At 41.5% G+C, this 26,683-nt stretch overlaps 1 protein-coding gene across 3 annotated transcripts in view; it reads left to right on the top strand.

Annotated features, from left to right (window-relative positions):
• LOC139445046 (uncharacterized) overlaps positions 1-26,287 on the top strand; it is a 218,368-nt gene extending 192,081 nt beyond the window's left edge. For all 3 annotated transcript variants that reach the window (XM_071226112.1, XM_071226110.1, XM_071226111.1), the window contains exons 13-20: positions 4,193-4,309; positions 6,072-6,246; positions 8,931-9,046; positions 13,556-13,649; positions 15,309-15,391; positions 18,197-18,332; positions 20,092-20,189; positions 22,373-26,287. In XM_071226112.1, the coding sequence (XP_071082213.1) occupies positions 4,193-4,309; positions 6,072-6,246; positions 8,931-9,046; positions 13,556-13,649; positions 15,309-15,391; positions 18,197-18,332; positions 20,092-20,189; positions 22,373-22,567 (1,014 nt within the window). In that variant the 3' untranslated portion in view covers positions 22,568-26,287. The remainder of the gene's footprint in view (positions 1-4,192; positions 4,310-6,071; positions 6,247-8,930; positions 9,047-13,555; positions 13,650-15,308; positions 15,392-18,196; positions 18,333-20,091; positions 20,190-22,372) is intronic.
• The last annotated feature ends 396 nt before the right edge of the window (positions 26,288-26,683 follow it).

The raw sequence follows: 26,683 nt of genomic DNA, 5'->3' as shown, positions 1-26,683 counted from the left end.
TTTCCTTTGAGCCCAAGCCTCCAAGGGAGGCTATTATTCCATCCTGGCAACCAAACCTTATCTCTTCTAAAAACGCTGCAATATTGATGCCGTAACTGGGGCTTACTCCGAGGTGGAACTAAAATGTACATTTAAATGCATATAATACATCTGATCTGTGGTCGTCAATAGCTGCTTCCAGATGCTGACAACGATGAAATCTAAAAATGTAACGAAAGAGGAAACTGGGTATTGTCTTTCGAAATAATGAAGCATTTTAGTCCTGCCTGTAGGAATTATACACAGTCTTTATTTTCAATGAATACATAAAATGGAAACGCTGCAAGAAAGTTGGGCTCACGACATCAGCGGTGCATAATGCATGGTATGAAAACAGCCCGTACATGTCAATAGGAAATGTTTTATCGGTTTCTTGGTCAAACCCTCATTTTCTGGACTGATAAAAATGGCAGACAGACCAAATCTCCAGCTGCAATCACATTGGTTGGATTGACGAATGTAAAGTCCTTATCGAACATTGAATACTTCCGAAGACATGTCGCTTACGAATGCAAATACCTAAAAATGGTTCTTTTCTGCAAAAAACGTGTCCTCAAGCTGCCAATCTGTAATTAATGAGGCCTGGCATGAGTGCGTGGTAGCGGTTAGCGGGGACCTAAAGGCCATCAGATTGGGCCCGACCGTCAATATTTGGTCGTGTCGCATGAGCCCATTTGCACACGATTTGCAAGCTTAGAAGTGACTATAGCAGGGATGATGAATACTTGGGTCATTCCTACTCGGGACGAAACTCGGTTTACTTAATCAATCTTTAGCCAGCTCTTAAAACTCCATTTATAACCTCCCTTCACAATTACATTTTTATTTGCCCAATATTTCCAGCTCAGTATATGGTGTAGTTTGTGGGAACGTTGCTTAGTGTTCTTCAACGCGACCGATATTTCTCATTTATGTACGTTCCCTGGCAAGGCTAGCCGATTAGGAAGGGGCACTTTTCTTCGCTAAATTGGCTGTCAGTTTATATGGTTAAAAATTTGAGTTTTGAAACTAACGTGATGTCAGCTAGCTCCTACGTGTACATCCTTTTCCAAACAAATACTCCATGAACGTGATCTAATACAATATATTGATATTGATACAATAGCCCATGGGACGACTTTGTGTCTGTACTTCGAGTTTCAAATGTCCAAATACTTCCAATCATCTAAATGTTAAGTGTCATGACCCGGTTGCATTTCAATTCATTCGTCTTGTTTCCTTGATTATTCGGGTTAATTGATTTCAGAGAGTATATTACATACACTTTTAACATACAAAGTTAACCTGACCGCCTCCGTGGTCTAGTGGTAGAGCGTCCGCCCGGAGAGCGGAAGGTCCGGGGTTCGATCCCCGGCCGCGTCATACCAAAAGACTTTAAAAGATGGTACTTGTTGTAACCCTGTCTGGCGCTCGGCATTAAGGGGCTAAAACAAGGACTGGTCGGCTTGGAGTGAGTATACTGTGTCTGAGTGGGGTATTCATGTTAAACTGCGGCATGGTATCTCAGTGGGCTAGCACTATAAATCGGCATCAGTCCGGACTAGTACAAGAAGCCACACACACACACACACACTCACATACACACACACACGTGCATGCACGTCGCTATATAAGTGCAATAATCTTGGACGCGACGTTAAACCCCATTTCACCTCACCTCACAAAGTTAACTTTCTAAATATTCATCTATATCAGTCAAAAAACCACCAAATGACACCCCTTACAAACCTGTATACTTTAAATATCCATAAACGAACCTGTGTGTGATATTAATTTTGGAGTCTAAATGAAAGTGTGGTCGTTATTTAAACCTTGAAGTAGTGATTGAGATTGATGAGGTCTGTCATTCCTTCTATGTTGACCTCCTTCTGACATGGCGCTGGAATAAGCCTATCACTACGGAGTCAGGGTGAAGACGAATGACCGTCATCATTTGGGTATAAGCAATTATTGGAGACCGTGTATTCCCGCGATGTCCACGCTGACCGTCACCTCGTCACAAGCACTGTAATTAATCTTCATCTGGTCACTGATACTGTATCCTGGAGGTTTTTAAATCTTATTTGGTATCGATTACCTTGATAAATACAGCAATCGCGTCTTCCTTCTCCTACATCGTAGTTTGGACCATCGTGTTCTGGCGCTTATGGTGTCACTTCACGCTGGGGTCCGAATCTGAATTTAATTAACTGCCACTTAAATTCTCACATGAAAGACGACGTATAATGAGCATCCCTGTCTCGATTGATCAGCATCCCTGTCTCGATTGATCTGTCAGAGTTTTGTGGAAACCGAGTTATTTGATAGTCATTAGGTTATAGAATGTAACCTTGAAATTACTGCTATGACGCAGCGTATGCTATAATGTATGGACATGTATAAAGATGGGATTTGTATACGGATGGAGTGTATAAGCTGCCAGTTACTCTTGCCGAGTGAACTGTGTCAATGGTGCGTCATATATATTTTTTATGCGTAGTTCTCTTGCATCTTAAAACAATTTAAAGGAAGAGAATATGTGGATGTCAACTTCATCACACCGTTTCGGAGTATATGTTTACTCCTTCATCAGGTGAATGAATGCCATGATTCAGAGAGCATATATATGCATTCATTCACCTGATGAAGGAGTAAGCATATACTCCGAAACGTTGTGTTCCTCATGATAAAGAAGTTGACGTCCATATATTCTCTTCCTTATGTGAATCACTTCTAAATGCCTTTCAAAGACCTAAAACAATTTTGTTTGTGTTTTTCATGAGAAGAAAATTCTGTCATCCTTTCAAGAAAACGATTGTGCATCTACAAAAAAATATTCCCTAACACAAATACGATGTCATTGCCAATATTACAACCATATGACGACTGGAAAAAAACTGTTAAATATCTGTAAACAATGTAAGGTAAATATAACTTTTTTTGTATAAAAAGTCAAGAAATAAAATACACACATATTCAATAGGTTAATTAGTATCAATTAAAACCGGGCTACAGATCACTGGCGGCCAGGTCTAGATTACCTTACTGGGGATAATGAGGTATTAAAGTACCTTTGCATCCTACACGATCCTCAGCAGGTTTCTTAACCGATGTTAAGTCTTTGAATGGAATTAAGAAGTGATACACATAAGAAGGAGAATTTATTATGAGGAACACAACGTTTCGGAGTATATGTTAACTCCTTCATTCACCTGATGAAGGAATAAGTACATACTCCGAAACGTTGTGTTCATCTGGATAAAGGGGCGGTGGGATAGCCTAGTGGTTAATGCGTTCGCTCGTCACGCTGAAGACCCGGGTTCGATTCCCGACATGGGTATAATGTGTGAAGCCCATTTCTGGTGTCCACCGCCGTGATATTGCTGGAATTTTTATGAAAGCGGCGTAAAACCATACTCACTCACTCACTCATCAGAATAAAGAAGTTGACATCCAACACTGAAACACGTTCTTTTATGGACATTACCTGGGAATATATATTTATATCTGATCATCAAGTTATACTAATCTGTAGATGCAGTGGTCGCCTGTAGAAGACCTATTATGTATTTAATCAATCGACCATGTCTTTGAACAAAGTGCAAAGTCGGGCAAAGTCTAAGCCCGATTATACATAGAATGCTAGTTAAATACATAGCGTAAATGATAGTTACAGTTTCAGATTGTCAGAGATACATTGGAAAACACCACGAGACGCTCCTGCTTTGATAAATTAGACAAGACAAATAAGCTTTGGGAACGGTATTCTTTATTTCTTAGTTGCATATTAAATCCCAACTATTAGTACTTGAATGGAGTCGGTTTTGTCAGCAATGAGAAAAATGAGTTGTGGGAACGGCATACTTCATTCTTGTTTGCATATTAATTCCTAACTATTAGTACTTGACAATGGAGCCGGTTTTGTCAGCAAGGAGAAAAATGAGTTGTGGGAACGGCATACTTCATTCTTGTTTGCATATTAATTCCTAACTATTAGTACTTGACAATGGAGCCGGTTTTGTCAGCAAGGAGAAAAATGAGTTGTGGGAACGTCATACTTCATTCTTGTTTGCATATTAATTCCTAACTATTAGTATATACCAGGGGAGCCGCCTTTGTCACATTGGTGTGTTTTATCATTCTGAGGTAGTTATGTAATGTTGTTTTCTTACAGTTTTCTGCTCACTCCAAAGACGGTGCCGTCTATCATACGTATTGCCTCAACTACACAAATGCATTATCATACCTGGAGAAACTACGGCAAAATGCGGAGTTTGCTGAATTTGAAAAGGTAACCTATGCTTCGTGATTTGACGTTTTTGTTATCTTGTTTCACCTTTCACAACCAGTAAATAATGGAGACTAGTGATTGATAGTATGAGCAGCGTCCCACGCCAGAAGGGACAATGACATGCACCCAGCCAAGTCACCGAGTCTGACCGCCCTTTTCCCTTTATTCGCCTTACACGGCAAGCATCGGTTGCACTGGGCTTTGTCTTACCTGGAGTCCCGTGATGATCCGGGGTAGAATTGATCTTCGGCAACCCATGCTTGCCGTAAAAGGCGACTTTGCTTGTCGTGAGAAGCGACAAACGGGATCGGGTGGTCAGACTCTCTGACTTGGTTGATGCATGTCATCGTATCCCAATTGCGTAGATCGATGCGCATAATGTCAAACACTGGATTGTCTGGTCCAGACTCGATTATTTACAGACCGACTTTGGTTCTGTCTCTTAATTATGTAATGTCAACCAAACAAATATGAAAGGCGACTGATATTGCATGACCTTCCAAGAATGGAAAACAGTCGTAGCATGTGCATGCAACCATGGAATGACATCTGAAGATTGTGTTAACTTACGTTAATGACAGGAAATAAGAGATGGGGTTTAAGTTCGCGTCCAAGATTATTGCACTTAGATGCATATAGCGACGTGTATGTACCCCTGTGTATGTGTGTGTGTGTGTGTGTGTGTGTGTGTGTGTGTGTGCTAGTCCGGACTACTGCCCACTGAGATACCATGCTGCAGTTTAATATGAATACCCAACCCAGACAAGGTGCACTTCGAGCCGACCGGTCCTTGTTTTAGCCCCTTAGTGCCGCGCGCCAGACAGGGTAACAACAAGTACCATCTTTTAACGTGTTTTGGTATGTCGCGGCCGGGGATCGAACTCCGGACCTTCCACTCCCCAATCGGACGCTCTATCCCCCTAAACAACTGAGGCGGTCAGCAGAAAATTAGAAACGATGTTTGTGCTTCATACTCATGTGACATACATTGTTTAGCTCACCTGACTGAAATTCAAGTGAGGCTGTTTGTCGTGCGTATGCCATGCGTCGTAAACATCGTCCTCTCAGAAACAACTGGCAAAATATAGCTGAAACTTCAATGCTTGTCCTGTTTATTACACATAGTTTCCGTTCTTCGAGTTTTGACCTTGTTTTCACCTGTCTGTGAAGTCCTCTCAATATGTATATTGCTGTGTAACTCCTCTGACCAGACTAAGGGAGCTAAGATTTGGCATTTTTCTTCTTATGGTGATATCATATAATGTTCAAATCGTTAGTACCTCATGTCTGTTTATAGTCATATCGGCATCAGTCCAGACAAGTACAAGCAGCCACACACACACACACACACACACACACACACATGTGCATGCATGTCGCTATATAAGTAATCTTGGACGCGACGTTAAACCCCATTTCACTTCACCTTCACCTCCTCAGTATTTATGCTAAAATATGTGAATATCAATGTTGAAAGAGGCTATTGATATGGTTTCAAACAAACTACATGTGAGCTACAGTGCCCCGGCACTACAGTAAACTACGTTCATAACGAACTCGCTTATAACGGACGGACGGATAAACGACCTTATTGATTGGTCTCGGCCATTTGCTGTATATATGCTGTATGTATGCTTATAACGAACTGCGGTTATAACGAACTAAAAATAGTAGTGCTTTTGAGTTCGTTATAACCGTAGTTTACTGTATTTTTGACCATAGTGAACGACGTAACTCACGGTGAGTGTCGTATGTGTTACAGTGGGGCCAGCAGGACGCGCGCTGTAATCGTCTTCAGCTCTCTGACCTTCTTGTAGCTCCCATGCAGCATTGCACCAAACTTCCGCTCCTGCTCAATAACATCCGGAAGTACACAGCAGGCGAACTCGAGAAACAACAGGTGACGGAATCACTTGAGAAGGTCGAAACGTCATTAAGTAAGTTGAAAAAAATTGAAGTATGTTGAGCTGTTTTTCAGTGAGTGAGTATATACCCCGCTTTTAGCAATAAGCACGCACTATTTTGACGGAGATTACCTGAAAGGGGTTTACAGATTTATAGGACTCAACCCGGGGTTTTGGGGGTGAGGACCGAAGGCGTTAGGCACTAGGCAAGCTGACCGTCACTGGCAGTGCCTGACATTGATGACAAAATATAGTTCAGATCATCTTTTGGTCAAGAATGTATTCGGAGTCATCACTTGGTTGTCTGGTCGCCTGCCGCCGTCGCACAGCTGAACTGCTGTTACAGCGTCTGGCAACAAACACATACTTTTTTATGCAATTTGTGAGAGTGGCGGGTGCTACCGGTAGAGCGGGACATGATTACCCTTCTCGCAAAACTTGATGTCATCACTGATTTTCAGTGATCCATTCATACAATTTTCACGGCTGTTTTACCTTTCACGCCCGTTGTAATCTGTTTCGTCGGATAATCGAGACTGGTTAATCTCTGGCGTTCATGATTTATATTTTTACGTGTTTAATAATGTTGGGTTTGTTTAACACGGCGAAAATCAGCCAAAACACAGCGAAATAGCTTATTTATATTTATTTGTAATTGTGCAAAGGGTAACAAAGCGGCGTTAACACCAACTCACTCACTCACTCACTCACTTGCCTCCCACATCAAGGTGACACATCGTGATTCAGCTATTATAGGCCTTACACTCACTCACTCACTCACTCACTCAGCATATGGCCAACGTGAACTACCCCGCGTCATCTGGAACCACCATCAGATGGAGCACGGTTCCAACTCGTTATAGAAACGTCAGTATTCAGGATAAATCGATTTCGCCCAATATACCATGTGTTTTGTTCAGTCGGAGGCATGTGCAGCTATGCAGCTTTGATTCAGAATTGACGATGCTAAGTTTTCAACAAGATATAACAGTTCTACTTTTTGCACTACTTTCAAAACCGGAAACCACTCATGTTCGCATAATTGCTTGTCACAATCGCAGCACAGGGTATTCCATATTACTTGAGAAAAAAACTATGACAGGTCTGGTTCGAGTGACAACTCAGCTGCTACTACCAACTTCACCAAAAAACTCTAGCGAAGTGTGAACAGATACCTAAACTTACAAAGGAAACCCTGAAGCTGTTTTTATTAACGCGGGTTTGTGAGCCAGATATGGGTCGGTAGTGTGTTAGAAAGCCATGTGTTTGTGTGTGCGTGCGTGCGCGCGCGCAATATATATATATCACTACACTTGGCCCGCGTTAGTCCGGACACCGTCAGTCTGGACACTCCACAATCTGGACGATTAATGCCGAGAACGTGTACATATAAAAATGTACTTACTCAGGACTCGTTCACTAGGACAAGAGCAAATTAGAACTGTGATAATCCGGAGACTAATAATCCAATCCGGACGATGTCACTGGGATCTATTCCGTCCGGATTAAAGGGGCTTAACTGTAACTATAACCTGACCTTATGCAGATATGGCCAATCAAGTTCCTGTCTGGTTTCTCATGAGGCGATTGCGTGGATGAATATTTGTTTGGTAGTCAAATGTGTATATAAGTTTGTCGTGGAAAAAAACAAAAGCGGATAGCAAAGCATTCACAATCCTCTCGTGATTTGCAAATTGGTGTCATTACCGCATTGATAAAGGAGAGTGACTGTACCGCGACTTCATGACGTAAATTCACCAGCAGGAGTATCGTTCAAAACAGTTTAAGTTAAAATATATCCCCCTTAGAAAAACTATGTGACAATGCGGCGGTGGTAATGCTTGTTTTACATTATAACTGATGGTAAGCGAGCGTCGTAAATCAACACACGTTACAAAAACCTATCTACAACAGAGATCCTCTGATTTCAACCTCGCTGTCTGGCTGATGTCACGAACTCGTTACGTGAAAGCAAACAAATATGAGAATAATGACATTGAAAAATAGGGGGGAACCGATCGTTTGATGATCTGGTGTGTGTGTGTGTTGGGGGGTGGGGGTTGTGGGTGCTGATATATGTTTTTTTTAAATAAATAATTTTGCCTAAGGTTTAAGAAAATTAAATATTGTGAAAAAAAAATGTTCGGCTCCATCCTCCGAAGGCAAAACGAGTCTGAAGTCATGACCAAAAAATGTCCCTTACAACATTCCTAACGTTTACTCAGCTGACAAAATTATATCATTTACTCAGTTAATATTTATTATTCGTGTAGATTATACACAGGAATGTTGTGTATGCATTGCCCTGGATGATTGGCGTGTAAGTTCTTGGTCATAATATTGAAACAATTGCAAAAGGAGGAAACCCCGAAGTGATGCTGGTCTCGTGCTTTAACACTTTGGTGAAGCCCACCACATAAAGCACACAGTATGTTGCGGGTGACGATATCAGTTAGCCTTGCTCCAAGGCCGTACTGAAAGAAAAGTCCATGGATGTGTAGTAATTTTATCCTCCTAATAGGCAAGTCTATATATGTGGACAGGACTCCATTCTCTTATAGGGGCAACTTGTTATTTACATCATCTAGAACTTCTTATTTAAACTTATAATTATTGCCTTGGCGACTTGTGCAAGTCTAGATATCAGTCGGAGCCAATGTTCCCAAGACCAGTAGGGGAAGTGACATGGCAGCTGACTGGATGTTTGTGTGTTACAGAGCAGCTGGAGGACAAGATGAAGTGGGTGAGGAACTATGAGCGCGTGCAGGAGATTCAGCAGCTGGTGGTGTGGCCGGCTGTCACCGACCTTGACCCCAGGGTCTACATACCAGAGGTCAGTCCACCAACAGGTGCTCGTCGTTCATGTGTGTTGTATATGTTTCCACGCTATGGGGAACAGATGGATAGTGTTGACCAGAAGCTCAGAGATTAATGATTTAGTAAGAACACAGTCCATACGTGTGAGACCTGGTGTTGACGTTGGCGTTGGCTCTGGCCCCTGGCGTTGGCGTTAGGGAACGATCATTTGATATTCTTGTAGGGGTGGGTGCTGGGATTTTATCAAACACGTTAAGTGTCCCAGAAAATGCTTTAAAAAATATAATTGGGCTTCTGACTGTTGAAAAAAATGATGAAATTGTCAGCCACATAAAATACATTGACCAAGATGGGTTTTTTTATACATAAATGTCGGCGCTTAGTTTTATTGAAATAAATACCTGGTAGTGGTAGAGCTGGTAGTGGTAGAGGTCCGGGGTTCGTTCCCCAACCGCGTCATTCCAAAAGCCGTTAAAAGATGGTACTTGTTGTGGCGCTCGACATGAAGGGGCTAAAACTGGTCGGCTCGGAGTCAGTATACTGTGTCTGAGTGGGGTATTCATGTTAAACTGCGGCAAGGTACGTTTGTGTTCTGGCACTGTAATGTCGGCATTAGTTCGGACGATTACAAGCGCGCGCGGACGCACACACGCACGAACACACACACTTACACACGCTGTATAAGTGCAATCTCTGACTCCATTTCGTCTCACCTCTAGATTGATACTCTTCACAACAACTGACCTGCCGTTGAATATTCTTATGGTAGATGTGGTGGGGAGGGGGGAGGGAAGGTGTGTGAGATATTTCTGTTATTTTTTAGGATATTGTTTCTGTCTCTCCCCCACTCACGCGATTCTGTTTTGTGTGTGTGTTTATACAAGTATTGTAGCATTATTCCTCGTTTACACTAAAACTCCGACACAGGGCTAATACAAGTGTTGTATATTTGGGTTTCAACCCTAATTAGATTGTCATAGCAACCACAATCAAGCCTACGCATATGAGCGTTCTTTGTTAACCCGATTGGGAGAATTGCAATATGGGTAGATTAGATACAAGATTTTATTACAAAATGACCTCATCTTTGATGACAACAGCGAGATTCATGTGTTTTGCAGTTTGATCTCAAGGTCTACCACGCAGTTGTGGAATGTTATTGGAATATATATAAACTTTTTCCGACATGTGTTATTTATAAGGAAACGACCTTTACAGAAATATATTTTTCATCCAAATATGATATCGTGTCACATATTCATGTGCATTAGGGGTAATTCTGTCACCTATAAAATCTCCCCTAACTTCATAAATATTCTATTTGAGAACGAGCGAGATGTCCAAGACCATATTATCCCCCGGAATACGATAATGATATTGCCGAAAATAGGGCATAAATAATACTTGGGCACAACAAACTAGCAGTCTTCGTCCACGTGTATTAATCTAGGCCTCGGGGCAAAGTACCGTCTGAGGGAACTTCTTCCGCCTAGTCATGTAGTCCCTTGCGTTTCTATGATCGGAACACACTTCCCTGGGGAGGTGGTCAGGTTCATGGCTACAGACGCTTGGGGGTATGTCCAGTAAGTGACATGAGTATGTCTGGCCATTGTCCACGCACGGTTAGACCTGGTGAGATATTGACCCTGTCCGCAGAGAATCTTGTAATTCTGTTAACGAACGTGACGCTCGCGGTTCAATTCCTCAAGGCGTCATAGAAGGGACAAAAAGAGGTAATTTGGTCACAAATATACCGGAGGATTGGTTGCTATTCACAAAATCATCATCAGTTTGCCATTATGGGCGATTGCTACAATTATGGTAATTCAGGGATTGCCTCAAGTCATCTGACCACACCAAAAATGGCATGGCCGCCTTATTGGGAAAACTGCACTGAAAACCTACGAATTTAAATGACCCGGAGCTTCAGAAATGTAAAATATTTAGACTAGCTGTTCACGCTACCGAATGAATATTTTCCTCTTAAAATGATAACTTAAAATAAGACTATCGTATAGAGAAACAATAAACGAGACGTCTAATGAATAAAATAAACGCATTCAGCGCATATCGAACAAGGTCTGAAAACCGAACATGATCTATTGTATCAGAGAACGGTATTAATGTGATATTAATGCATGCGCAGCTATTGTTTTTATTATAGTCTAATGCAAGTTCAGAAAGCCACATCCTGTAAATTGTGTACCGAGACATATTTATGTATGGAGCATGTACCCAATACACTAACAACCTGTGGGCATGTCGCCTAAGGCGCCGCAATTCGTTGTGCAGATTTGCGTCCCTTGGGTTTTCCAGAATCCTATGATCGTGGGTTCGAATCCCAGCTCTCCCCGATTATGTTACAACGTTTCCAGCGCCATACCCGTGTTCGCAGGTTTCACCAAAGGGGTAAACGTTTAAGACCTGCATCACTTCTGGCTTTCCTCCAACATTAAGCTGACACGCCGCGATATAACTGGAATGCTGTTCAAAGCGGCGTTAAACCCAACTCACTCAGTCACATCATGTTTCTTGTGCCACACAAAAGCTGTGTTAACTTTAAGACATTCAACGTGATGTACCATTATCTGCCATAAAGTTTCCTTTGTGAGTCCTCCATCAATAGTGAGTGAGTTGGGTTTAACGCCGCTTTTAACAGTATTCCAGTTATATCGCGGCGTGTCAGCTTGATGTGGGAGGAAAGCCCGAAGTGATGCAGGTCTCAGACGTTTACCACTTCGGTGAAACCCACGAGCACGGGTATGGTGCTGACAAACCTAGAAACATAATCGGGGCGAACCGGGATTCGAACCCACAATCATAGGTTTATGGCGTGCCCAAGGGACGCAACTCTGCACAGCGAATCGCAGCGCCTTACACGACTGGGCCACCACTTCGCCCCCCTCGATCAATAGATCAGGAAGGAAAATACAGAGGCACAGTACAAACACATCAGCGTCTGCATGCGCTGCTTGCATACAACACCGCCTGAAGCCAGTTTGTTTATGACACACGACTGTTCCTGCATCTTCTGCGTTGATCTCCATCATCCCACGGGATTCACACATATGGAGGATGTATAATGATGCACACTAAATGCTGAAAGTTTATTGCCTGTAGTGTTTGAAAATACATTATTGAGATATATACCTAGAACCGTTTTCCGGTGCCAGTCAAATAAAATGGTTATTTGTTATTTATTGTTTATGTTAACAAAGACGACGCCCCCTATATCTGCTGTTGAAAACATGACCTTTTGGATATATTAACCTTCAAACTATCAGATTTTTGTTGAGCTACTTGTAGATTAAGTACCGTGTTTACAGTAAGGGATTATTGTTTGTGTTGTATGTCTCTAGTTTCTTTCAGAAGACTTAATGGTTCGCTTACTGTTAAAACCTATGCTGTGTTATTTAGGAGATAACATTTTTTAAACTTTTTTTTATAATTATAACGTTAGAACACTGAGAGTTAATGGCACCACACGCGTCGCTCCCGTTTCCGCTGTTAAGGTCTTCAGCAACCCACGCTTGCCGTAAAAGGCGACTATGCTTGTTGTAAGAGGCGACTAACGGGATCGGGTGGTCAAGATCGTTGACTTGGTTGATGCATGTCATCGTATCCCAATATGTCTGTGTCTCATTTTGTCTGTGTGTGTCTCCGTGTGTCCGTGTGTGGAGGGGTGCCTGCATATGGATACTCGCAAAAACACAACCTGATGCACTGACATATAAAAACCAAGCTCCTTCCCAGCGCGTGACACCTTGGTTGCACTGTCAGTAACGGGGGCGGCCAGGTAGCCCAGTGGTTAAAGCGTTCGCTCGTCACGCCGAAGACCCGGGTTCGATTCCCGACATGGATACAATGTGTGAAGCCGTGATATTGCTGGAATATTGCTAAAAGCGGCGTTATACCATACTCACTAACTCATTGTCGGTAACGTCGCTGCGGCCAGTGTGTAAGCGGCCATTACAAGCCTCCTGCATTTGCCATATAGCCCCAAATGAAGTCACGTTTTACTTTCTGTTTATGTCTTTAGGAATGCCATCATAGCAAATTTTGGTTTATGACTGATCAGATTTCTCGGATTAATTTACGTTTTTCTTTGTTCAATCAGATTGGTTCGATATTGCAGACTAACAGAAAATCACCCACCTTCCCCTTAATTCTTACCATACCAATTACATGATAGTTGCAATGAAATATAATTCAAAGTTAACTGACAACAAAGAACATAATTTAGCAGGGGTAACTGTATTCGGCGTCGCGGCAGCCATCACTTGTTTGTAAACATAACTGTAAGTCGATGCGAGTTCAACTCCATGCATAGTTATTGCCATGCACAGTGGGGAGCATTGACTGGTGGCAGTGATAGTATAGAGGGCTCCGTGAACGGACTATCGCTGTGAGGAACTTGTGTAAAATTATACAAAGGGGGATAATGAAAAAGTCAAGGAATGTGCATACCACTAACAAATAATAAGTTTACACATTTATTTAACATTTGATGGTTTGTTTGTTTCAGTGCTTAAAGGCTACGTTGGGCAAGCAGCCGTGTGAGAAGCTTCTCGCTTGCACGAAGAGACAGCTCATGTATGAAGGCCAGCTGGCGCTGATTGGTACGCAAACCATCTTTATAATATCTATACGAATCGACATTCTTTCAGGGGCTCGACTAAGGCGCCGCATTCCGCTGTGCAGAGTTGCGTCCCTTGGGCACGTCTCAAACCTGTGATTGTGGGTTCGAATCCCGGTTCGCCACGATTATGTTTATATGTTTGTCAGCACTATACGCATGCTCGTAGGTTTCACAGAAGGTGTAAATGTCTAAGACCTGCATTACTTCAGGCTTTCCTCACACATTAACTGACACGCCGTGATATAACTGGAATATTGTTAAAGCGGCGTTAAACCAAACTCACTCACTCGTTCATAAAAGGAGCAGGGGCGGTCGGGTAGCCTAGTGGTTAAAGCGTTCGCTCGTCACGACGAAGACCCGGGTTCGATTCCTGACATGGGTACAATGTGTGAAGCCCATTTCTGGTGTCGCCCGCCGTGATATTGCTGGAATATTGCTAAAAGCGGCGTAAAGCCATACTCACTCACTCGCTCATAAAAGAAGCACGGGTGGCCAAGACGTTAAAGGCAGGGTGAGGCGTGTAAGAATCCTATGATCTGGGATTTCGACCAATAAGCACCCCGTTTGTAATCCTTGGTTTGTCGGCACCAGACCGTGCTCGTGGGTTTTACGGAAGCGTTAAACGTCTAAGACCTGCATCACTTTGGGATGTCCTCTCACGTCAAGCTAACACGCCATTATATAACCGAGGCAATGATCAAAGCGGCGTTAAAACCAAATTAGCTCACCCCACCTTTCACGCTCGTGGGTGTCATCAAGGTAATATACAACGTCAATGACAGAGAATAACCAGTCTCGATTTTCCACCGAAAAAGATATCATTGGGCGTAAAAGGCAAAATAGTGTGAAAATTATACGAATGTGTGACTGAAAATCAGTGATGACACCAGGTGCTCGCGAAAAGGATAAGCATGTCTTGCCCTACCGGTAGGCTAGCAGACACCGCTCACACAATTTGCATTAACAATAGTGAGTGAGTGAGTATGGTTTTACGCCGCCTTTAGCAATATTCCAGCAATATCACGGCGGGGAACACCAGAAATGGGCTTCACACATTGTACCCATGTCGGGAATCGAACCCGGGTCTTCGAACGCTTTAACTACTAGGCTACCCGACCGCCCCGCATTAAAATAAGTGTAAAGTATAGTGTATAGTAACAGTTAATTATTTAAAATAGTTTCCTATCATGTATAACATTATGATATCTGCTTTTTAGAGTGGCGCGTGACTACAAGTATTCTAGCCATTGTTTCATACGCAATGGGGGGCACAGGTGGTACTGTCGCCTAAGGCGCCGCGATTCGCTGTGCAGAGTTGCGTCTCTGGGGCACGCCAGAAACCTATGATTGTGGGTTCGATTCCCGGTTCGCCCCGATTATGTTTCTAGGTTTGTCAGCACCATACCCGTGCTCGTGGGTTTCACCGAAGTGGTAAACGTCTGAGACCTGCATCACTTCGGGCTTTCCTCCCACATTAAGCTGACACACCGCGATATAACTGAAATACTGTTAAAAGCGGCGTTAAACCCAACTCACTCACTCACTCATACGCAATGTGAAATGGTCTTAAAGTCTCAGCAATGACATTGTTTGTCAGATGATGCCTATGTACTCTCATTCAACGCCCTTTTTGTTTCAGAAACGACCAAGTCTGTAGAGGTGCATATATTTGTTTTTGATGACATTTTGCTGATAACCAAGATGAAAAAAAGCCCAAGAAAGGTACATATACGTTTGGCAGTACGTCTAATGCACACATAAATTGTGTAAAAAAACAGAAAGTATTAATTCATTCACAAGAGAAGTATATAAACATATGAAAGAAGCGAGAATAGCCCAACCATTGACGAATACCTTATTTGTGGTATTCAGTGTTTCAATTAATTCAAAATATCACCTTTTAAATCAGAGTTAACATAACGTCTTGACTTGTGATTCTTGAAGTACGTTAGCCTGCAACAAACATGTGCTTCACTGGCATATGTCAGTGTGGGATATTCGCCCAGACCACCAAACGCAACAACTCGTAATCCGAAAGTCTAATAGCTCATTTGCACTGACACACGCGGATATAACTCTCGCATTACTGTCAAAGAAATTTTCAAATACATATCGCTTGCAAATATTCGATTAGTACCTCAGCGCGACTGGCTTACTTCCTGTTGCTGTAAAATACGCCCGGAATGAGACAGGGGTGTTCTATAAGTCTTTAATTATTAGTGTCATGGGCGGAAGGCTCCATGGGAGACAATCCAATCGGCCTCCGATCCCGTGGAGGTGGATGAGCAGTAGCCTGACCCCCCGTTGTAGGACAAACCGCTGAATATACTCAACAATTTATCATAATTCGTAAAAATTATACTTGTTTCTGTTGTAAGGTAATGTCAGAGTTAATAAATATGAATCTATTTACTTTCATTTGATAAACGGTCATGTAAGTTGTCATCAGTACAAAGAATAATCATTTAATGGACATATCGGCAGCAAAATGCAATATGTTTAACTCATATACGGTCAATGGCCTCAGGTTAAGACTGATGAATACATAAAAGAATGTGATGGCATTGAGTCATGGGTTTATTTGTTTATTGGATGCTGCGTGGGATTTTTAAAAATAGAAAACTATCATAACATTAGCCTGCCTGAAGGCTCCTTAATAAACACACCTGACACAATCGGGTTACCGTAAGCTGTACAGTACACCTGCGGGAGTGTTTTGAGTGATGGTGCACGCCTTGTGATCGCCTCATCCAAAGCTAATCTGAAAGTAATTTGGTCAGTCTTGTGTACTTAAGTAGGATTTCCACAGATCCACATTACTAGCGTTTGCTTTGTATGAGTGAGTGTGGTTTTACGCCGCTTTTAGCAATATTCCAGCAATATCACGACAGGGGACACCAGAAATGGGCTTCACACAATGTACCCATGTCGGGAATCGAACCCGGGTCTTCGGCGTGACGGGCAAACCCTTTAACCACTAGACTACCCGACCGCCCCTGCTTTGTATGATGTAAAGTAAACATGTAAATAGTACTGTGCGTAATGAGTGTTGAAATAACGACCCAGCTAGGTTGAACTCGTTGACGTTACTTAAAAGTCTTGCCCAAAACTTGTTTCATCAGGGTTACAACATTCAAAGCTTTAGTAAAGGTTTCAAATGTACATGCACGTCTTTATATATTAGCAATAATCTTTGACGCGACGTTAAACCCCATTTCACCTGACCTCATCATTCTATCCTAGGGGTAGAATAGGTCTTCAGCAACCCATGCTTGACGTAAAAGGCGACTATACTTGTCGTAAAGAGGCGACTAACGGGATCGGTGGTCAGACTCGCTGACCTGGTTGATGCATGTCATCGTATCCTAATTGCGTGGATCGATGCTCATGATGTCAATCACTGGATTGTCTGGTCCAGACTTGATTATTTACAGACCAAGTCATATAGCTGGAATATTGAGTGCGGCGTTAAACAACAAACAAACAAACATGATTCGCGAGTTTAACCGCCCGATAGTGTTGTATCCTTACAAAGGAGCCGAGAGTTGAGTATGGCTTACACCGCTCCTAGCTTCTTAAGTCTATTCTACATGAACGCGCTATATAAATGTACTTTTAAAGTTTTGAAGTGAGTAAGTGAGTTTTTAGGTCACATCGGCAATAAAATGACAGCTGTATAAAGTTCCATATGGTAATATGAACGTTGTAACACACACTTCAAACATTACCATTTGTAACTCAAGTACATACAGTGCTATATCGTTTTTGTGTCAGTTGAAAAGATATATGCTTCTCTTTCAGATCAAATATTTTAACGTCAGTTGTTGACGTTTAAGTGAAAATAGATAAACAGGTCAAAAGAAATATTTAAGTTTTTACCGCAACTTTAAGTTGATCGAACTACAAATCGTATTTGGAATAAAATCCGTTGGAGATGTCACAGCAAAAGTTGACAGAGTTATAGAAATACAATATGTCATGGTGACCAGGGATGTTTGAATCCCTGCCACTCAGTAAACGAACAACTTTGGTTCAGATAATGTAGGTCACGTCAGTAGATGAAGGATGCAAATATTTCTTGTGTACCGGAACTTAAATGAAATGTCAGTACAGGTTGAAGATAATGTAAGTCATTTTATGAGGCAATGTGATACAATCAGGGTGGCTTGACTTAAGTCAATGGGAATGGACAGAGTATTCTGTTCATAACTCTTTGGGGGGCGGTCGGGTAGCCTAGTGGTTAAAGCGTTCGCTCGTCACGCCGAAGATCCGGGTTTGATTCCCGACATGGGTACAATGTGTGAAGCCCATTTGTGGTGTTCCCCGCCGTGATATTGCTGGAATATTGCTTAAAGCGGCGTAAAACCATACTCACTCACTCATAACTCTTTGATATACTCTACGTATCTTAGAGGGCTGGGTGTGCTAGCGTGATACCTAACATGTGATTGATTGCACGTGAAATATAACTTCAAGTGCTGCTGTGTATCCTGTTGTTCAGTGATAGACCATTTTCTTACATTTCAGAAACAGTCTGTGAACGAGGTGAGCACCAAGTCGCCATCTAGCAGTCAGACAGACAGATGCACATACACCGTGTACAGACAACCAATCGCCTTAGACAGATTCAACATTCATGACGTCACTTCCGTTGATGCTGCTGGTGGGTTTCGTGTTCTGAATACTACTACTTCCACTACTACTACTACTGCTACTACTACTACTACTACTACTACTTCCACTACTACTACTACTACTACTACTGTACATATGAATAATACAACACTACAACGACGACTACTACAACTACTACCACAACTACTACTACCACGACATCTACTACTACTATTACTACTACAACCACGACTACTACTAACACTGCTATTGCTACTACTACTACTGCTACTACTACTACTACTACTACTACTACTACTGCTACTACTACTACTACTACTACTACTTCCACTACTACTACTACTACTACTACTGTACATATGAATAATACAACACTACAACGACGACTACTACAACTACTACCACAACTACTACTACCACGACATCTACTACTACTATTACTACTACAACCACGACTACTACTAACACTGCTATTGCTACTACTACTACTGCTACTACTACAAATGTAATTATGAATGTTACAACTTTACTGCTACTAATACCACGACTACTACTACTACCCCTACTACTACCCCTACTACTACCCCTACTACTACTTCTATACTGACCCGTGAATTTCCGGGGTAGAATAGGTCTTCAGCAACCCATGCTTGCTGTAACAGGCGACTATGTTTGTCGTAAGAGGCGACTAACGGGATCGGGTGGTCAGGCTCGCTGACTTGGTTGATGCATGTCATCATATCCCAATTGTGTGGGTCGATGCGCATGATGTCAATCACTGGATTGTCTGGTCCAGACTCGATTATTTACAGACCGCCGTCATATAGATAGAATATTGCTGAATGCGGCGTTAAACAACAAGCAAACAAAATATACTACTACTACTACAAGTACTACTACTAATTTCTACTACTGTAAATTCTGATGAATCTTAAGAAACTGTACCATGTTTCAAATGTCAATCAATTGAGTTACCTTTCTGGGCCCACTTGCACAAAACGATCTTAGCGCTAAGACTACTGTAAGCCTGGGTTAAAGTATGGGAGTTAAGATCATCTTAGCGCGAAGATCACTTTGTGCTAGTGGGCCCCGGACATGTCCAACTCCTTTGTAGAAGGTAGTTCGCTAAACAAACAACTTAACGAAGTAAACATTGTACTGCCTTGTAAGGGACCGGCCATTTATTATATGTTAGGGACCGGTCATTTGTTATATGTTAGGCACCGGTCATTTGTTATATGTTAGGGACCGGTCATGGATTATATTTTAGGGACCGGTCATTTTTAAATGTTATGGACCGGTCATTTTTTATATGTTAGAAACCGGTCATTTTTTATGTGTTAGTGATCGGTCATGGATTATATGTTAGGGGTCTGTCATTTTTTAATGTTAGGGACTGGTAATTTATTATAGAGGTCAAAGGGTATCAGAGAAGAGTCACGATAAAATATGACGAACTCTGGGGGAGGCTCATAAAATATTAATATACATATTTCTGTAGGGTCATGAAGAAATATTGACATTTAATAATGAAACATAAAGTACTTTTGCATTTTATCTTTTTGAGAAAGAAAATTGGGAGGGGCTTGAAATAAAAATGACAAGCATTATTGTAGCGTCATTATTTTCAGTACATTGTCGCAAAACCCTCTGAGCCGCCCAAGGCACCCCTGTAATAAATGACCGGTCCCTTACCAAAGCCGTTCGTCAGATGAGCGCTTATTAATCGGCGTTAAATCCAACTCAGTCATTCACACAACTTGTACCATCAACCTTTGTGTTTTCAGCCTGTGGCTTAAAGAATATTTTCGTACTGGTTCAGTTCAGCCGCTTTCAACAAATCATCGGCGTCTACACACTACAAGCCTCTTGTGAGGCATCTAAGGTAGGTAACCGCTGGTGTCAGAAATCGCACTGATTTATCCATTCGTCACCACTCGCCCCTTTCCGTCACCTCCGAGAAGACCCGCCCTCCCAATTGATGAATGTTATGTGCGAAAATACGACAAACCAATCAGCATTCACGTATGACTTCAAGTACTTCGTTCAAAGAATCCGTCAGGGATAATTTGTTATTTTATATATGTCTTGCACTTAATATTTACCCAAGGTACAGTTAAATATGTTCAAACATACTGTATGCTACTGTAAGTCCCGATGTGTTTTCAATATCATCTGGAATATTTTCGATACATGGGGAAAATATACGTGAATCATTACACAACGAGTAGACAATTCTTTTAGCTATGCCCGTTTGCGCTTAGACGGAACCAAGTCGCTAATATGGCAGCGAGAGGGGAGAGTCGCTATTCGGCCAGTCCCGGAACAATTCGAGTTGGTCACGAATGTGATTTACCGACAAACAGAAGAAAGGGCTGACACGATCTTAGCACAATACACATCATTTGACGCCAAGGTGCCATCAAAACACGTGCAAGTAATTTCGGTACAAGTATCTACATACCTACTGTTTACAACCAGAAAGCTAAAATAGAATATCTATTTCACTGAAATCTAGAACAGTATTGCTTTCACAACCAGCAACAACAGTTCAGATAAATCAACTAAAAATGCCATTTTTCATGGGAGCTGTTTGGACGTGTGTAATTTCAATCAATGTTTCTTGATGCAAACATATTCTCACTGTCGAAGGAAAAACTATTCACGAAGGGTTCATGAATCGTTAGGTAACACATGTATGATCAGTATAGTGAAATTAAAGTAGTTAATAGCGCTTCGGCGGAGCTATGAAAGGAACTTTCGTTCCGGTGTATGTTTGACTGGCACTTTACACTCCCGTAGCGACAGCGTGTTAGAAACATTACCCGTAAAAGAGGGGGATATACAAATTCCGGTGCTGTGAGTAGGATCCTCCTCCTGACACGGGTGCGAGGGTTGCTCGTGAAGTCGTTATCAGCCTTCAACATCGTCGGTGCAGTTTGAAAAAAAACACAAAAGTCGCCATACTACATGAGTGTTAACCTCTTTGCTGCGTGTGCTGCATGACCATTTCGTCGACGTAATTGTACTTATCGCATACTTACTGGTAGAAAATCTAGATCAGACTTCTCTTTTCTTGTGCCTAATGTAATTATGATTTGACATTTGCTGTTAATGTTTAAAACACGTGCCAGAAGCATATTTTTTTCTGATCAAAAAGTATTTCCCTGCCTAGCAATCCCCGAAACATTGTCTAACATTTGACGAGATACACTATTTTTGCTCATAGAGTATTGATGAGGGTTATTCGAAGATTTCACATGATGAAGAAAGGTTATATGTCTAGTTAAAAGACTTCCCCACATGACTGAAGAGACCGGTAACTGGGACAATGACTCCTTCATGTGCAAAAAATGAGGACTATGCCCAATTAGATATAATTAGCGTTGTGTGAAACTCGGTCATTTTGTGAGGCGAGTGAAATGGGGTTTAACGTCGCGTCCAAGATTATTGCACTTGTATAGCGATGTGCACGTGTGTGTGTCTGCTTGTACTAGTCCGGACTAATGCCGATTTATAGTGTTAGCCCCCTGAGATACCATGCCGCAGTTTAACATGAATATCCACTCAGACACAGTATACTGACTGCGAAACGACCAGTCCTTGTTTTAGCCCGTTAATGCCGAGCACTGGGCAGGGTAACAACAAGTACCATCTTACACGTCTTTTAGTATCGATCCACCGACCTTCCGCTCACCGGGCTGACGCTCTATCCACTCGACTGCAGAGGCGGTTCCCATTCTCTCTGAGTAATAAAAGAAATCGTTACTTAATGGATCTAAAACATGTTTTTAAAAAGAAACAAACAAGAAATGGTTATTCGATGGTGGTGTATTTGATTCGGTTATCAATAAATGTTTGTTTTTTATACCTTCAGTGTTTCGTTGAGTTTTCAGCCTAGTAACGTTTTGATAACGTTTGTAATATTTTGACCAAATCTAATTTTCAAGTGTATACTTTCTTTTTCGGGCAGTATATATATCTCAAAATTTGAGTTGGCAGAATAGAATGGGTGTTTTTTTCTAATCACTTCAAATGCTTATGATGTATGTTCTGTTTTATTTGCAGTCCACGTGGCTTGCTCAAATCCGCGAAGCAAAGGAAAAATATAGCGAGCGGGAGACGAGTCGCCAGAATTCCTTCAAGGAGAACCAGGATCCGAGGGTGGAGCCCCCAGTCCGCTCCCCTCGACAGATGAATAGGAACACTGCCATGAGAAGGATACACGGAAAATCAAGGTCGATGGACGCCATGTTTTTGTGACACTAATAAGGAAGTGACGTTTACCGAAACATGTGTGACGTCATGCCCATATTTCGATGACGTATACAGGACCAAACACATAAACAGAGTTGCATTTGTGCGGTGTCAAGAGACGAAGGTTTGGTGCTTGGTCATAATAATTCTTAAAATAGCCACAGATTTATATGAAAGGGGAAGTAACTCTTGGACTTGAGTTCAAAGGAACACGTGGTGGACCTAGTCAAATTTGAAAGTAAGACCATCATTTAAAGACATCGCCTTTACGCACCTGTCGCAACTTTATTATATTTTTCTTTTCAATTTAAAAAAAAATTCATTAACCATATACCTTAAAATCCAATCTCATTAAAATCAGTTCTTAGTTCTCGCTACCGCTAAACAAAGACAACCCAATCAGGGTCACGTCAGATCGACCTTGCGCGAACTTTGACCGACCAATGAATTGACCAATCAGAAGGCACCTTTCTCGAGCTTTACGGCACTAATTTCAAATTGGCTACTACGCTTCGAAACATATCTTGACAAATTCTCCATTACAAATTTGAAACCTAAACAAAAGAACATTCTCGAATGGATAATAGATGGTCTAGATTGTATGGATTCAGACGTTCAACCCGTAACTTTCGTTCGGAATACCCCGTGTTAAAGTTTTCGAGGTTGTATGATTAGAAATCACATTCCGACTGTCACTTTCATGATCTGCTAAGCGACGCTCTGATTGGTCGGATGAAAGGTCGTTCGACGTGACCCCTAATTGGATGTCTTCCGATCTTTGTTCAGCGGTAGCGATGACTAAGGTCTGATTTTAATGAGCATGCTAAAAATCACACGATCACAGAGAGACCATTGATATTTTAATTTAATATTTTGATATACGAACTTTTGGACACGTGCATTATGTTCAGGCAGATATAAACAGGTATATTGATTATATCATGAGTGCTACAGTGGGCTAACGGAATACTTTAAACACAAACATATACGCGTGTATGTTGTTTTAGTATCCACGCGCCACATCACGCCTGCAATGATAACGGTACCATCACGACAAAAGGGTTTAATCTAGTGCTGTTAGGGTGCACGGGTGGCCCAGTCGTCTAAGGCGCCGCCATTCGCTGTGCAGAGTTGCGTCCCTTGGGCCCGCCAGAAACCTAGGATTGTCCCAATTATGTTTCTAGGTTTGTCAGCACCATACCCGTGCTCGTGGGTTTCACCGAAGTGGTAACCGTCGGAGACCGGCATCACTTCGGGCTTTCCTCCAACATTAAGCTGACACGCCGTGATACAACTGTAATACTGTTAAAAGAGGCGTTAAAGCCAACTCACTCACTAGTGCTGTTAATTGTTGAAAAATAAAACAAATGTAATTCAGTAAAGTTACGTCTTCAAACTACTTAATCAGGTAATTTGTATAAAGAGTCTTGTCGACAATATTGATGTGATATGCAAACGTTGTTGCATGAGGAGTATAGCAATTCGAAAAACGCGCCGTAGAGCTATCTACCCTGGCTTTAGAGGTGCGCGTTATTGTAAATGGTAACATTTAATAATCTGTAATTGTTGATTGAAATTTAAACCACAGAGTAGGACAGTATATTCCCATATTTCTGTTGTCTCCTAGTTGAATATTCCTTTCTTCAGCAATGTTTGTTACGTATTCTTTGTGCCCGACGTGCAACCTCATATTTAGTCTCGCGCGAGTTATGTCCCTTGAACGCGATTTATGTTTTCAACGACTTGCTTAATACCTATTCCAGCGTATGAACTTTTAAGCCAAATAAAGTATCGTGCTATTAATTGATACCAGATCTGATTAAGGTAGGATTTATTTTTTAAGGCTGAACATATGTATTTATAATCATCTTTCTATCATTTCACGTGCGGACAATTTGATAATTCAATCAAAGCTTAATATGTAGCGGTTATATGTAAAATGGCCAAAGAAAACGTGTAGCTTGTGGGCTAATGGGTGAGTAGTTTCAGGCGAGCATTGGCCAGGTTCCACATGTACTCATGTGCTATGGGATTTGTGGAATATTGCTAAAACTGGAGTAAATCCAAAAACATCGACATTTCGAAACTCAAAAATAGGCCATTGTCATTTGAAACTGAGCGAAACTCGTCTTATTCTTTCGTTTTCAACTTTGTTCTGATTTTGTTCGTACAGTTTACACTCGTGTGGCATCTAAGCCGCACAAGAAGATAAATATATTTGTCTTAGCAATATATCTTTTTATTGTTTGTCTCTTATGAGGTCTGCACAATTGCTCAAAGGTCCTAGAACTTTTGTTTATTTTTAAGAGATAATTTTATCTGCTCAGATATTTCTACAGTGAGGGTACGACTATTTATTATAATCACCATTTATCGATCAATTCCTATTTATGTTTTTTTGACATGTTTTTGTCAACCCTTGGTGCATTGTACATAGATTTTTATAACCATAATCAAGTAAATCGTACGTCATGCCTAGTCCTACCATATTATTTACTTTCAGAGCGATCATCTCGCATAAGTTCGTTACGAAATAATACAATACAGAAGTAAATGTATGACTAATGCGATGCTAACGGGTCGCTTTGATCGTCTAGTAACGGTAAAGCGAAAGTGTGAAACAGTAAACATTGAAAACCGTTACGCGGGTCCATGTAAACCCGGGCACCTGCATCTCAGCGAGTACTGTTAGAATCGCCTCCTTGTATAGTAGGGACATTGCCCCGCGAATAATTTGTTTTGATGATACGGACATTTGTTCATAAAGAGTCCAGAATGAAAGGGTTTCTGTGTATAAAGTATCGTTTATAGCCGATGCCGTGTCCATTTATTGGATGTTCAGAAAGGTGCTGTTGTGTTTGTGATAGCTCGGGTCAAATGACATCATTAATTTTCAGAAATAGATGCTCCGACAAAATTGTTATGGTTCAGCGTGATAGCTCTTTCACAACTTCTAAACTGATTCAAGTTAGTGATCTGGTAACTTGTGCGTTAAGTTCAAAGACATAACACGCTAGAGAATAACTCGTCTCGATTTTTCGACGATACAGATTCCATTGAGCTTAAACGACAAAATAACGGTGAAAATAATTTAAAAGGATCATGGAAAAGCAGTGATGACACCAGGTGTTCAAATTAACACAGACATTTATAGCGGTTAAAACGTTAAGCATTGGTCTCCCTTATCGAGATGAATCTTTCCAGCCTTTTGCTTTGAGCTGTTTGAAATCGTCTTTAGCCTTATGTTAATAGGACAGTAGCCACCATGGTGTACATAGAAGGTACCATCTATTAGTTATGCCACAGTGCTGGAATTGGTTTGGAGAGAGTACCAGGGAGCTCTGTTTGTTATTTCGTTATTGCAATGTATTCTTCACACCTGTCTCCTGTATCTGTGATTCTGGTTGCCATTGCGATACAAAAATCATTCCATTGTTACAAGACCTTTTCCAGACTTTTTTGTGCTTTGTTTTCATTGGTTGGAAACCCGATCCTATCGTTTTTACCCTGCTTGATATGGGTACAGATTATTTTGGGGTCAATAAATGAATAATGGACAAAGGAGTTTGGGATGGGAGGTTGTTTATGTTGGTGAATGTTCACAGCGTAACGTGGGCACTGCACGATTCTGTAAACAGTGAGGGTTCATTTTGTACATACTGTGTAAAAATGTTAAGATGTAAATTATATAGTTGTGTACTGTTGATAATTTTGAAGAAAAAATAAATAAACCTGATATTTTAATATTTTGTTTGCTTTTGAATTAGCTACCTTACCTTCCAACACCCTGTTATGAAGTGGGGCAGTGGATAGTCTAGTGGTTAAAGCGTTCGCTCGTCACACCGAAGACCCGGGTTCGATTCTCCACATGGGTACACTGTGTGAATCCCTTTTCTGGTGTGATATTGCTGGAATATTGCTAAGAGCGGCGTGAAAAGCACTCACTGATTGTAGTAAGAAGCGACTAACGTGATCGGGTGGTCAGGCACGCTGACTTGGTTGAAGCATGTCATCGTTTCCCAATTGCGTGGATCGATGCTCATGTTATCATTCACTGGATCGTCTGGTCCAGACTCGATTATCTATAGACCGCCGTCATTTAGCTGGAATATTGCTAAGTGC

Source organism: Haliotis cracherodii, unplaced genomic scaffold (assembly GCF_022045235.1).
Source record: "Haliotis cracherodii isolate W230 unplaced genomic scaffold, xgHalCrac1.p SCAF_6, whole genome shotgun sequence".
Taxonomy (NCBI): Eukaryota; Metazoa; Mollusca; class Gastropoda; order Lepetellida; family Haliotidae; genus Haliotis; species Haliotis cracherodii.
This window is presented reverse-complemented; position numbering and strand designations above follow the sequence as displayed.